At 32.6% G+C, this 12,937-nt stretch overlaps 1 protein-coding gene across 1 annotated transcript; it reads right to left on the bottom strand.

Moving 5' to 3' along the window:
• Positions 1-1,953: 1,953 nt before the first annotated feature.
• On the bottom strand, positions 1,954-5,283 carry LOC147387607 (squamosa promoter-binding-like protein 4). Its single transcript, XM_086421509.1, has 2 exons — positions 4,804-5,283; positions 1,954-2,420 (listed from the first exon to the last, which is right to left on the bottom strand). The coding sequence occupies exons 1-2, from the start codon at positions 5,154-5,156 to the stop codon at positions 2,246-2,248; spliced, it is 528 nt and encodes a 175-aa protein (XP_086277635.1). The 5' UTR covers positions 5,157-5,283; the 3' UTR covers positions 1,954-2,245.
• Positions 5,284-12,937: the final 7,654 nt, after the last annotated feature.

Here is a 12,937-nt window from a genome sequence, read left to right as displayed (position 1 = left end):
TTGGGCATAACATGAAAATTTTCATGGAAAATTATTTTTGTTATTTGAATTGCATAAAAACTCAGAAAAACATTATTTAATTTGACTTTTGTAATTATTGTACAAAAAAAAGAAAAAATAGTAAAATTTTTTTTTTTGGGGGAAAGATTTGAATTATTACACTCCAATTTTTTAAATTATTTACCACACTTCAATTAAAGATTAAAATGCATTCTTCAAACATTACAAAGGTTTTGGCTCAAATTATAATCTTAACATTATAAAACTCATTCAAACAATTTTAGTAGTTGTTTATAATTATGTTTAGACTCGTATAAAATCCTAAATAAAAAAAATAGATCAAGTCCAGCAATGCACCCCAACTTTTACTCTTTTTTATTTTTATTTTTTTTATTTGATATGTAATCAATAAAGTTTGGGGTGCCAATAACAGCACTCTATCTTTATTTATAAAACAAATCTTGATATAATTTAAGATTAATTATTCAATCAGAAATTTATAATAAAAAAAGAACAGGGATTGATTTAGATAATTTTAATTTTAATTTATAAAAATATTTAATTTTTAATAATTTAAATATTTCTTTTATAAATAAAATTATGATTTTATTTGCTTTCATTTTTGTGTGTGTGTGTACATTTGTTTGTTTTATTTTATTTATAAAACAAATATTGATTTTGTTTGATTTTCCGTGTGCTAGCAAATCGTTTTCCAAGGTGGAGGGGGGGTAAGAAAATGATATGTAATTAATGAAAAAAAATCAGGGGTGTTTTGCAAATTGTTTTCCATGCAAATTTAAAGTTTTTGAGGAGTCTCATTGGAAAATTATCATTTTCCATGGAATTTCAATTTTCTCCTAATTTCTCGTATTGTCAAACATATACTAAGATCTTAATTTTGACAGTAATTGATGATGCACCAATTATTTTGCTTCACCATTTTTATCAGCTAATAATCATTTTTGGATCTTTCTCCCGTTCTTTTTAACGCACCAAAAAGAGCAATTATATCAATTTCAATTTCCAACACATACCCCATCCCAATTAGGGGTGTCAATGGATAGTTGAAAATTCAAATTCAAAAAATCGAATACTATCCGAAAATTTAAAATATCAAATTCAAATTCGGATAGTTTTATATATTCCGATATGGATTTGGATGTTAACATTTTGAATCTGATAATATCTGATTCGAAAAAATATATAATATATGTTATTTTATTTAATTAATTTTTTATATAAATAATATAATATATAATAATTTTTTTTTAATAATAAAAAATCAGTTGGATAAAGAAAAATTAACAAATTATTCAAATTCTAATCGAATACAAATACGGATAGAATTTTAGAACATCTATCGGATTCAAATTCAAATTTGGATATGAGATGAAGAACCAATAAGCATCCGTTGACAACCTTAATCCCAGTCACCCTCCCCTCTCAACTGTAGTTTTAAAGAGCGAAAGTCACTTTTAGGTTCTCCAACTGGAGAATCAAGTTTTCATCCTCCAAAATGGAGGACTAAGTTAGGGTTCTCCATTTTTTTTTTTTTTAGCTTCGAAATATTTCATCTCCCAACTACTATTTTTAATCTTTGGGTCGAATTAAAAAAATATATTTATAAATTGCACGATTGGAGTGCAAAAAAAATCCCTTGAATATCCAAAATGATTATCCATGATGAGATGGCCAGCCCTTGTGAAGCTATGGTTTCTCTGAGCAGTATCAGGTTTATACGCCTTTGACTGACGAGTGAAGTAAACCTTGCGATTACACCTAGGTGTTGTGGCTATCGCTTCTTCCACATCAAGTCATGAAGCTCTTGGGAACACCTACAGTCTAAGCATATGGTCTCAAAGCAAAAAATCATCCTTTGTGATAAAATGTAAAAAATTCATCATGCGAGAAGGAAGAACGGGTGGTTAAAATCATAAACCCAAATACCCAATATGCAGAAACACTAACCTTATTAAAACTGACCCACATATAGTAATATTTACCCAAAAGTTTTGGGATTAGGTTTTGGTGATGATAGGATTAGTCCTTACATACCGTCAACTACTATCGATGGAGCACACCATGAGATGGATACTACACTGTTATTACATTTAGCTAATATTTAACTATGTTTATTCAATACATAAGCATAACTATACTTCCTTTAGCTCTAAAATGACAGAAGAGAGAGAGCAAACAGTTAGATCTTATCTGATCTGGAAATGTTTGTAGGGAGAGAGAGTTATCAGCATCCCCCCACTTTGGTCAGTCTGCTTGCAATGATTGGACCTGTCCCTTTGCGGCTTGACCCTTCTCCGTGGGTAGATTCAGAAGAGTTCTTCCTCCGCCGCTCATTGTGTCCGGCCAAACGACTACGACAACTCCTCTTTGATTCATCAAACTCTGATAGCTCATGGAACCTGCATACGAAATTATTAGAGACCGTTCCTGTAATGGCAGGAACCCACACACTGTAACAATATTGTCTACTTTGGGGGCTAAGGCCCACTCATGGCTTTGTTCTTCCCCTTGCAAGGAAAAGTGTTGTTACAATGTATGGTCCAAGTCTCATTTATAGACCAGGATCTTGAATGGTTCCTAACCAATGTGGGACGTAGTTTCACCTCCTTCCCTGCCATTTCACCCCACTCCCACGTGCCACACACACATCTAAAGCCACGGATCCAGCCAGTGGCGCACTGGCGAGGGTGTGACAGCTCAAAGCAGATAAAACTAGAGGAATGAAGAAGGAGATCAACATTTTTGGTGAATTTTCTTGAACATCATTCATTGGGAGGATGTGTAATAATATTTTAGCAGCAAAATTAATGACCATGGACCGAAAAAACACTTGCAAAAATATATATCGAAAAACTTAACATACAAATAAGCAACCAAGGGCAACATTTAATTATGGAACCATAGCAACAAAGTTTGGATTCGATAATAATTTGATTGGGGCTTCAATTTGGTTAATTCAAATAAATTTGTAAAAGTTCTGTTAAAAAAATAGTGAAAATTTCAGGAAATATAAACCGATGTTTTTGGTTTTCTTACCCAAATCCATGTGCTTCAACCCCCCTAAAAAAATCCCATCTTGTTCTTGAGATTTGAATGTTTAAGGAACATAAATTTTGAGGTTGAAGGGTACAAAATTTACCACATTTCGCAATCAATTGATACATCATTGATTAATTTGTTGAACTAATTGACTAGTCTCTTATAAGGAGAATTATACAATTTTTTGAAAATTTCAGAGAATTTTGTGACTATGTATGGAACTACGAAACACAAAGCTGTGAGGGGGAAAGATGTATGTGGAAAATCCCATTTTACCAAAACACTAAACATATAAATAAGTAACTAAGGCCAACATTGCAAGTGCCAGCTAGCTTAGTTGGTAAAATTTATGGGCGATGATACCATAGATCCGGATTCAATTCCCACCAGCACCAAGTTACTGATCTCATTAAAAACAGGCTTCTTGATAATAATAACATAAAAAAAATGGCCAAAATTTAACTATGGAACTAGGAAACACTAAACTTGGGGGGTGTGTGCAGAAAATCCTGCTTCATTAGAGACCATTCCAAGCAGAACTGGATGCATGGTGAAGGAGATCGATCAAGGATTTCATTGATTTTTCTTGACCATTAATCACATGTAATAATCTTTTAGCATCCAAATTGACTCACAAACATGGCTGAAAAACATACTTGCATAGAAATCTCAAAAAACTAAACTTGCAAATAAGTACTCAAGGCCAAAATTAAACTATGGAAGTAGGACACACTAAAGTTTGAGGGGAGATCTATATTGGAGATCAAGAAAAGGGTGAGATTTTAAGTGGGGAGGGGTGCTAGGGTTAAATTTTGGGAAGACATGTGGTGTGGAGATCGACCTTTGAAAGATAATTTTCTGGGCTTATACTCTATTTCAAGGAGAGAATTTTATTCGGTGTTGGAGTGTAGGGGTCAAGATCACGGGGATTGGGACGTTGGGTTTTGTAGAGCTCTCAATGGCTGGGAAATTCCGGATGCAGCTTTCTTAATTCATCAGATTTCTGGAGTGGAGTTTAGTGCAGGGAGGGAGGATGGAAGGTTTTGGGTTGGCGAATATTCAGGGCTGTTTACAGTAAGTAACTTTTACCATCATTTAACCTCGACAGCTCAGTCCACCTCGATTCCTCATGTCGTGGTTTGAGGTCCTAGGGTTCCTTCTAGAATAACATTCTTTGTGTGGGCAGCTGCCCGGGGGAGAATCTTGACTGCGGATCAGTTGAGAAGGCTAGGAGTCAGTGGCCCAATCATTTGTTGTACGTGTAGGAGAGCTGAAGAAATTGTGGATCACTTGTTACTCCAAATAAGGAGGGAAGTGAGGGAGTGGGGACAAATGGGGGCTTGTAATTAGTTGAAAGTATCTCAAAGTTCTGTGGGGGCAATTGCCCCCACTGGCTACTTAGTTTACTAGCTCCGCCCCTGTGTGCTAGCAAATTGAAATCGACAAGAACCTTTTAATTCAGCTAAAATTCTTCTTACGTAAGGTAGAATTATATTACTATCCTCTTCGATTTATGTTCAGTAACAACTCAGTCAGCTTAAGCTCATGAAAACCAAATTCTAATAAGCAAACCCCAATTTAGAAAAAAAAAAAAAAATCCAACTTCACAGACACAATAATTAAAGCAGATCAACAACAACGTAAAAAAATAAAAAAATCCCACAGAATCAAATTAACTTAATCTAACCAGAATTAAACGATGAAACCTAAACATAAATTTAAGAAAAAAATAAAAAATCAAACCTGCTGCATTGTTGACAGAATCGTTGACGAATTCCTGCAACAATAACAAACGAGGCCTTGAAGTGAATCTCACAAACCTTATGCCTTCGATGATACTTCTTCGCCTCACTCAGAACAACCGTACACTTCTCAACTTGACACTTAGGAGGAGAAAGAGAAACTCCTCCACCTCCATTTCCAGTTGAAGATCTCCTTAAAGTCCTCCTCTTCTTATCATCCTCCCCAGAACCTAACCAGTCCTCCTCCTCCTCCTCCTCATCTTCTCCATCTTCTTCAACAACTAATCCTTCTCTCTTCGTCTTCTCCTTCAATCTATACTTCAAATCTTGAGCTCTTTCTCTCTCTCCCCTCATAGTCTCCAATATCAGAGAAAATTGGAGATCGAAGAGAGATAGAGATTTGTAGGAGAGAAAAAGTTGAAAAAGGAGGAGAAGAGTGTGTGAGGACCACAATCTCCATTTCCGCCATGTCGGTACAGAGTGGGAGAGAGTGAGTGATGGAGCGATAAGATCTAAAAAGGTGCTTAGCTCTTGGAAGCTTGTGTGGATTTTTTTATTAAATTTTCTTTTATTAATTTTGTTTTTCTACTTCTGGGAGTTAGTTGGGAGTTAAGTATTGGGATTTTACTGTTTGCCACGTGGAATAATTTTATCCGTACAAAGTTTTGTGGACACATTTTTATATCTGTTTTTTTGGCATGCGCGACAGAATTGACACGTGGATTATTCTTTTTCAGTCCCTGATTTTATCAATATTTAAGAAACATCCTTCTCTTTTGAAATTTATTATGTGCCCTTTGACCTTGGTCTTTACTAATGAAACGACATCACCGTCACCGCCACCACCACCACAGTTGTCATATCATCATCATGACCATCATTGTGGAAGATATTTAAGATGACTGATTTTGAAAAAAAAGAATAAGGATTTTTTTTTAAATGATATTGCCACACCAACTTTTGCTAACACCACCCCAACCCTATTTATATTGGAATTGGTGTGGCATTAACAAAAGTTGATGTGGCAACAATATCTCTCTTTTTTTAATAGGGTTGTCAATTGAGCCCATTAACTTTCTCATTTGACTTAATCCGATAGAAAAAGGAATAGTTAGGGGCTCAGAGCCTTAATCTTATGTCCTAACACTATTAATTGAGCTCATTAGCCTATTAACCTATTAATCTATTAACCCAATCCAGTATGTCTAAAAAAGGAAGGGTTTGGGGTTTGATCTTGGACCTGAAGAGTAGGGTCGGACTCAAAATTTATCAACCCATTAAATCCAAGCCAAGTTAGGGCCTAATGGTGTTAAATCTTATTCGGTCCTCTAGTATAATTTATATTGGCACGGGCATCCTCTCTTGGGTTAAGGGGTAAAAGAAAAAAAAAGAAAAAAAAGAGATTAAAGGGTAAAAGAAAAAATAATAGTAAAGATAGGAGATATGAAAAATAAATAAAATAAAGTGAATCCTAAAAATGGGTGTTATTAAAAAAAAAATGAGATTAAAAGAGTAAGAGATGAAAATGAGTAAAAGAGAAAAGATAGTAAAGTTAGAAGAGGGACGTCCTCTTTCGGATTAATGAGGTAAAAGTGAAAAAAAAAAATAAAATTTGAGAGATATTATTAAAAAAATTGAGATTAAAGAGATAAAATATGAAAAATACTCAAATAAATTAAAAGGATAGAGAGAAAATATAAGAAAATTCGAAGAAGAGAGAATAAAGTGAGTCTCATGAAACTATAGTTTGATGGGAGTTTTTAACCCATCAAATTGTTATAAAAAAATGATATTAAAAGGATAAAAGCTGAAAAATAATAAAGTGGATTAAAAGAGGTAAATGATGAAATATAGTAAAGTTAGGGGAGGTAAAGAATAAATAAATAAAGTAGGTTCAAGAAATTATAGTTTGATAGTAAGAGTATTATTAAAAAAATTGAGATTAAAAGGGTAAGAGATGCAAAATAATAAAATGGATTAAATGGGTAAAAAGAAAAAAAATGTCATAAAGTTAGAGGGGGCATCTTTTTTCGGGTTAAAGGGGGTAAAAATGAAAAAAATTGAGTTGAGAGGCATTATTCAAAAATTGAGATTAAAAGGTAAAAGATGAAAAATAATAAAGTTTATTAAAGGTGTAAAAGAGAAATGTAGTAAAATTAGAGGAGGTGAAGAATAAAACAAATAAAGTAGGTCCCATGACACTATAACTTGATGGGAGGTTTAACACATAGAATTGTAGATGATGGGAGATTTGTCTTAGTTAGATTTGTCTCCCACAACACTGTAGTTGATTGGACGTTTGTGTTACACACAATTGTTCTAACTCAATTGTGTTTTATTATATAGATATTATTTATAGATTAATGTATATTTTTATATTTAAAAAAATAATGAAAACATATTTTAGATAAAAAAATATTTTTTTTGTTTTTGTTTTGTTTAGAGGATGGAGGGGGGTCCAGGCCCGACTTGGAAAGGGAGACAACTAGCCTCTTAGAGCACCATATCTCACCCAAATCCCTTAGGCATATGTGATACCCAACAAATCACACATATCAGGTAAGTCAGGAGAAATCCATGTGAGTAGCCCACAAGGGGATTTGAACTCAAGATTTCTCCCTTTTGGAGAGAGGCCCTGACCACTATTCTAGACACTCAGTTAAAAGTTTATTTTTATGTATAATCATTTTTTCCAATTAGAATATAGATTGGACTCAACTTTGTTGAAAGCTAATATAAAAACACAAATGATTTCAAAATTTGAATGAATTTAATATTTTTAAATTTCAATCAATCTGAGCCCAATCTAGGTCTATTAGGACCATGCATGGTTTAAAATTTCATCCTCTTTCATACAAAATATTTTAGGATTTTAATTGACCGAGATGAAACAACATCCAAATCGAAATAATAAGATTTCGATCAATTTTTAGATACCCCTGTGTTTCAATCTGGTGATATACCCTTGACCATAGTCTCAATTAAAAGATTTTTTAATAAAAATATATTCATTTAATGTTTTGAATGTCTCGAATGTTTCGAGATTGTTTTGGTAATGTTTCAATTTTTGAAAAAAATCGAAATAATGGATCGAAACCAGATTTTAAACCATGGGGCCAGATTCCTACCTAACGTATTTAGGCTTAATAGTAATTTAGGGCTAATTTTAAGTATAACCCTCCGCTTTAGGGTGAGGTTAGGATTCAACAAAGCTCGCTTCGAACCCGCCCATTGACAACCCAAAAGATATCAATTTCTTGAACCTGTGCTTTTCAATCCCCACTCCACTCAGAGAGGGCCTCAGCCCTGAAGGATCTCATTCTAATTAGGCTTAAAATTCTAATCTAAGCCCAGCCCATTTAAATAGTTGGGTGGACCTAATAAAATGCCGATGTCCAAGTTTGACTAGACCTACAAGTACTCAAGCTTGGCCCTAAATCTGAATTGGGTTAACCCAGCCCAATAACTATTGACATTTTTGTGGGCCTAGAGAATCTTTGGGTACAATATCCAACTTTCGGCTTGGATGAAAAAAACACAAATTTCTCTAACTTTCTTGTGTGGGACTGCAGGATCTGTGGTTCCAAAATAGCCAATCGATTGTTTATCTGATGATTTGTTAGCAATTTGGAATGCGGTAAAAATTTGATATGTGAAAAATTCAAGTTCTATTCGATTTTGGGTTGCAAAAATTTGGTCGAAAATGCGATAAATGGAAAATATGAGGCATATGCTTTATACGTGTATTATCTGTCTCATTTCAAAACAAAACCAAAATTTGGTAACATGATAGTGATGAAAAGTGATGATGGTGGTTAGGACTGTCAACGGATGCTTATCGATTCGGATACAGTAACATCTGAATTCGAACCCGAATTCGAATCTGACAGATGTTCAAAAATTCTATCCGAATTCGAATTTGATTGGAATTCGAATGATTTGCATATTTAAAAAAAAAAAAAAAATACAATTATTCCTTATCAAATTGATTTTTCATTATTAAAAAAGAAACCTATTATATATTATACTATGTATAAAATAAAATAAAATATATTATATTATTTATATAAAAATAAATAAATAAAATAATATATATTATTTATTATTTCGAATCGGATATTATCAAATTTGAACTGTTAATATATGAATCCATATCCAAAAAGGATTCGAATATATAAAACTATCTGAATTCAAATCCAATATACGAAATTTTCGGATGATATCCGATTTTTTGAATTTGAAATCGAATTGGATTCGAATTTTCGACTATCCATTGACACCCCTAATGGTGGTGATGATGAGGGCATAGAGGTTATTGTTCCATTGATTTATAAAAGAAGACCAAAGTCAAGAAACAAATCATCAGTTTGAAAAATTAAGGTGGTATTTTAAATAAATATATAGAGGCATATTAGTATTTTGTTAAAGATGAAAAGGACATTTGTCACTAAAAAGGTGGATTTCTCCAAAATTTTGGAGCATGGTCACTTCAAAGTCGAACTTGTGTTACAACTTACAACTTTACACTTTACACTTTACAACATACAACAAGTTACAATATAATTTTTTTCAGTCAAGTTTTATAAAAATTCATAAAAGACATAAAATTTGCAAAAAAAAAAAAAAAAAACACACACACACATTTTATTCTTTTTTAACTTAAAATACATGACAAAAAAATGAAAATTTCAAATTAAGTTGGTTTTAGGGCTTAGGCTAATTTTGCGAGACATCCCCCTGATATAATTGATCTTTCATATATGGATGGATAGGCAACTAAGCAAGAAAGTAAAAGTAAATCAATCATTAAAATGATTCATTTCAGATGTTAATAATTAATATTTTGAAAATCTTGACCAAGTTTATAAGAACTTGATCGATTCCACCAGTTTTGATTCTTTTTCTTCAGAAAATAATAAATTGTTAATAATTTAAATATATTGTGATTTATATAAGTCATATGACATGATTGTTCATCTATTGATTTTACTTATAATAGAAAAAATTATCATTTTAACTATAAATATAAGTTTAAACAAAAATAATTATTATCGGTTTCGACTCTGTTAGAACCCAACTTCATGATTACCTTCCTAAAAAAAAAAGAAAAAAAAAAGAAAAAAATGAGATGTCTCAAACAAGTCAACTCAATCTTGATGGGTACCAAGACGAGAATTTAGGTTTGAAAAGCATGATCCATAGTCGAGGCCCAATTGGTGAAAGTGGGTCTCACAAATAAAATCCATTGGGCCTGTTTAAGTTGAACTTGAAGGTTTAGGTCTCCATAATGGACTTTGGGCCTTGATTTTGGGCTCCAAAGTACCTAGTAAAAATCTCCATCTCATACAACTCTATATAGTCTTTGCATCTATCAACATTGTTTTTAGTGACCCATCTTGTAGTTTTGATGGTTTGGATACATCTAATAATTGGGTTGTTTCATGGGGTAGGATCTCCCTTGGCAAACTTCTATGATCACTAATACTTACTCATATTTGTGGGACCCACATGAATATGAGTGTTCGTGATACATCTGTAAAAATCATCCCATTTCGATATTAATAATCTTATATAAAATTGGTATGAAATTATAGTCTAATAAATTTTTTTTTTGAATTATTAAAGATTTTATTTTATTTTTTTTAAAGTTAGAAATATCAAAAGGACCTAAATTTTGTGAGAGTTGCATGGAAAAGTCCTTATACAAGTAACTTGATCTCAAAAAGTCCTTATTGAAATAGATTCTCCCAAAAAATTTGGGTTACAACATCTTTTCTATTATAACGAAAGGGATTAATGTTATTGATAATAAATTTTTTAAGAGTCGTGTTGGAGTGACCTCAAGCTGGAATCTCATATCGCACTTCTTGACGTGAAAGTGGGATAGGAACCATAGATGCTTTTTCATAGATACAAGTGAAAAAGCATCTATGGTTCCTATTCCACTTTCACGTCAAGGAGTGCGATATGAGGTTCCAGCCTGAGGTCACTTTATTATTATTCATTTTTTAAATTATAGATACAATCTTGGATAAATCCAATTATGCATAAAAAATAATATATTTATAATATTTATTTGATATAATATTTTTACTTTTTTTTATTTTTTTATTTTATAAAATTCTCTTGACAAGTAATAAGATGTGTAATTATAAGAGGATATGATTTTGAAATAAGTCTTTAGCCTAGCAACACACGTATTGATAAGAGATATGGTTGGAGGACTCAAATGAGTTGATTCGATGTCATTAAATTATTGTAAAGATATAAAGATTAAAAAATATTTTGACAAAAATTTAAAAGGTGGACTAAGTTGTAAGAGAAAAAAAAAATCCGAGCACAAAATATATATTTTGATCGATGATGATTATAATTAAAATACAAGACAAAAAGAAAAGTATGCCTTTTCATTTTCTAGACACATACGTCGACATCGACAACATCGAGTTGCAAGTTATCGTCACATTGGCACTACTCGAAGATTCCAAAGTTTATAATTCAATGCATCAACAAGGAGCTAAGAGCGATCTAACTTGGAAATTTATCTTTTAAGTAGACAAATCGAAGAGTTGAGGAGATCTTTCTTGCTTTGTGGTCATTTGAATTCTATAGGAGGGAAGTTAAATGCCCCACTAACTTTCTAGCCAAATCTTGTGTTAATTCTTCTAATGTTTCTCTTTTTCTTGATCTTCTCTTTAACATTCCTCGAGATTTATCGTCTAAATTAGTGGAGGATCTTACTTGTAATTATGTTCGATTTTAGTCCTCTTTAAGAGAAAAACTCAAAGAGAATTATAGCTGGAATTCCATTACATCGACTGGACCCTTTTAAGTTTTAAAATTCTCCTTGTTTGATGTGAGCCCATCGGAATCCGAAAAAAAAAAAAAAAATGAAAGTTTGAAATGTCCTCCAAAGGATGGTTTGTTGCACAATCAATTGGCCCATTAACACCAAGGTAATCGAAACATCTCTTATTAAATCAATAAATGAAACAAAGTTTGATTAATGATGCAAAGTTTGATTAATGATACATAAACATAGGATTTGAGTATGAAAAAATAAATTTTTTTGGTTGATTAAGTCAATAATTAGGAATCAGAGATGAAAAGTTGTCAAATCTTCTAGTTAGAAGTCACGGATTAAGTTGATTTATTATATAGTATTTTTCTAGACTCGATCCACAGCCGAGGCTTATTTCTTAGAGACCAGTATAGTCCTTTGGATTATTAAAATTTTCTCTTCGGGTACATTTTTCCTTGGGAATCCCTAACATCTCAACTGTTTGTTTGATGGAGAACTTCAACCGTGTTACTTATAGGTCCACGATAGATGTGCATGAGATCCCAACAAATACCCCACAAGACATTACAGAGCCATAGAGGGTGCGACATCCATGGATCTTCATCGATTATGAGGAGAAAAATCTTTAGTATAGATTACATCCTTTCATTGAATAACGTAATATATGTATCCCTAAGAAACGTAATTAAGGTTATACAAAATAGTAGTAAAATTATGAAAATACCCTTGGAAAAATTTGGTTTGGGGGTTATATCATTGAATCCCCACCTTCGAGACAAGGGAACCCCGCCCCCCCAACCGACAACGAGCTTAGCATCGAGCTCGATCAATGAAAATTGTGGAATGATGAACAATACTCCTTGCTCACCAGTACCATCTGACTCCACAAACCAAAATAAGTGGTTTTAAGAGAATTATGCCTCAACCATTGGACCTATTAATCAACTAATTACCTTCAAGGATAAACTTAAAAATTAATAATCCATGTTTTTTGAACTTCCTTTGTGAGACTTGTTTCATAATTTCTTAAACAGTCGTGATAATCTAACACCCCCCCTCTAACATATGCCCCCCTACACCCCTTTTTATGATTCTACGTATCTTGAGGCAAAAGATCTATGATTCTGTGATGGGGGTGTATGTCAGAAGAAGGGAGGGGGGAGAAAATCATTATTCTTTCTTAAAATATCCAAAGCACCTCTAAAAGGAGATTATTCATCGTTGCGGCTTTCTTGTCCAATCACCTTTGAAATTCCAATAAGTGCCCGAAAATCACATTCCAATGTCAAAGTTAATTTCTATTGTAGTAGTGTATTAGTTAGGGACGGATAGA

This window comes from Akebia trifoliata, chromosome 13 (genome assembly GCF_017979445.1).
Source record: "Akebia trifoliata isolate Shusen 1 chromosome 13, ASM1797944v1, whole genome shotgun sequence".
NCBI lineage: Eukaryota > Viridiplantae > Streptophyta > Magnoliopsida > Ranunculales > Lardizabalaceae > Akebia > Akebia trifoliata.
Note: the sequence above shows the minus strand (reverse complement) of the source record. Positions and strands in the feature narration are given on the sequence as shown.

Bases quoted from the DNA above. Each gene is read 5' to 3' on its own strand.
- LOC147387607 (XM_086421509.1), bottom strand. From the start codon at position 5,156: ATGAGGGGAGAGAGAGAAAGAGCTCAAGATTTGAAGTATAGATTGAAG. The intron at 2,421-4,803 runs GTTTGATTTTTT...TTTCGTATGCAG, and splicing joins TTCTGTCAACAATGCAGCAG to GTTCCATGAGCTATCAGAGT.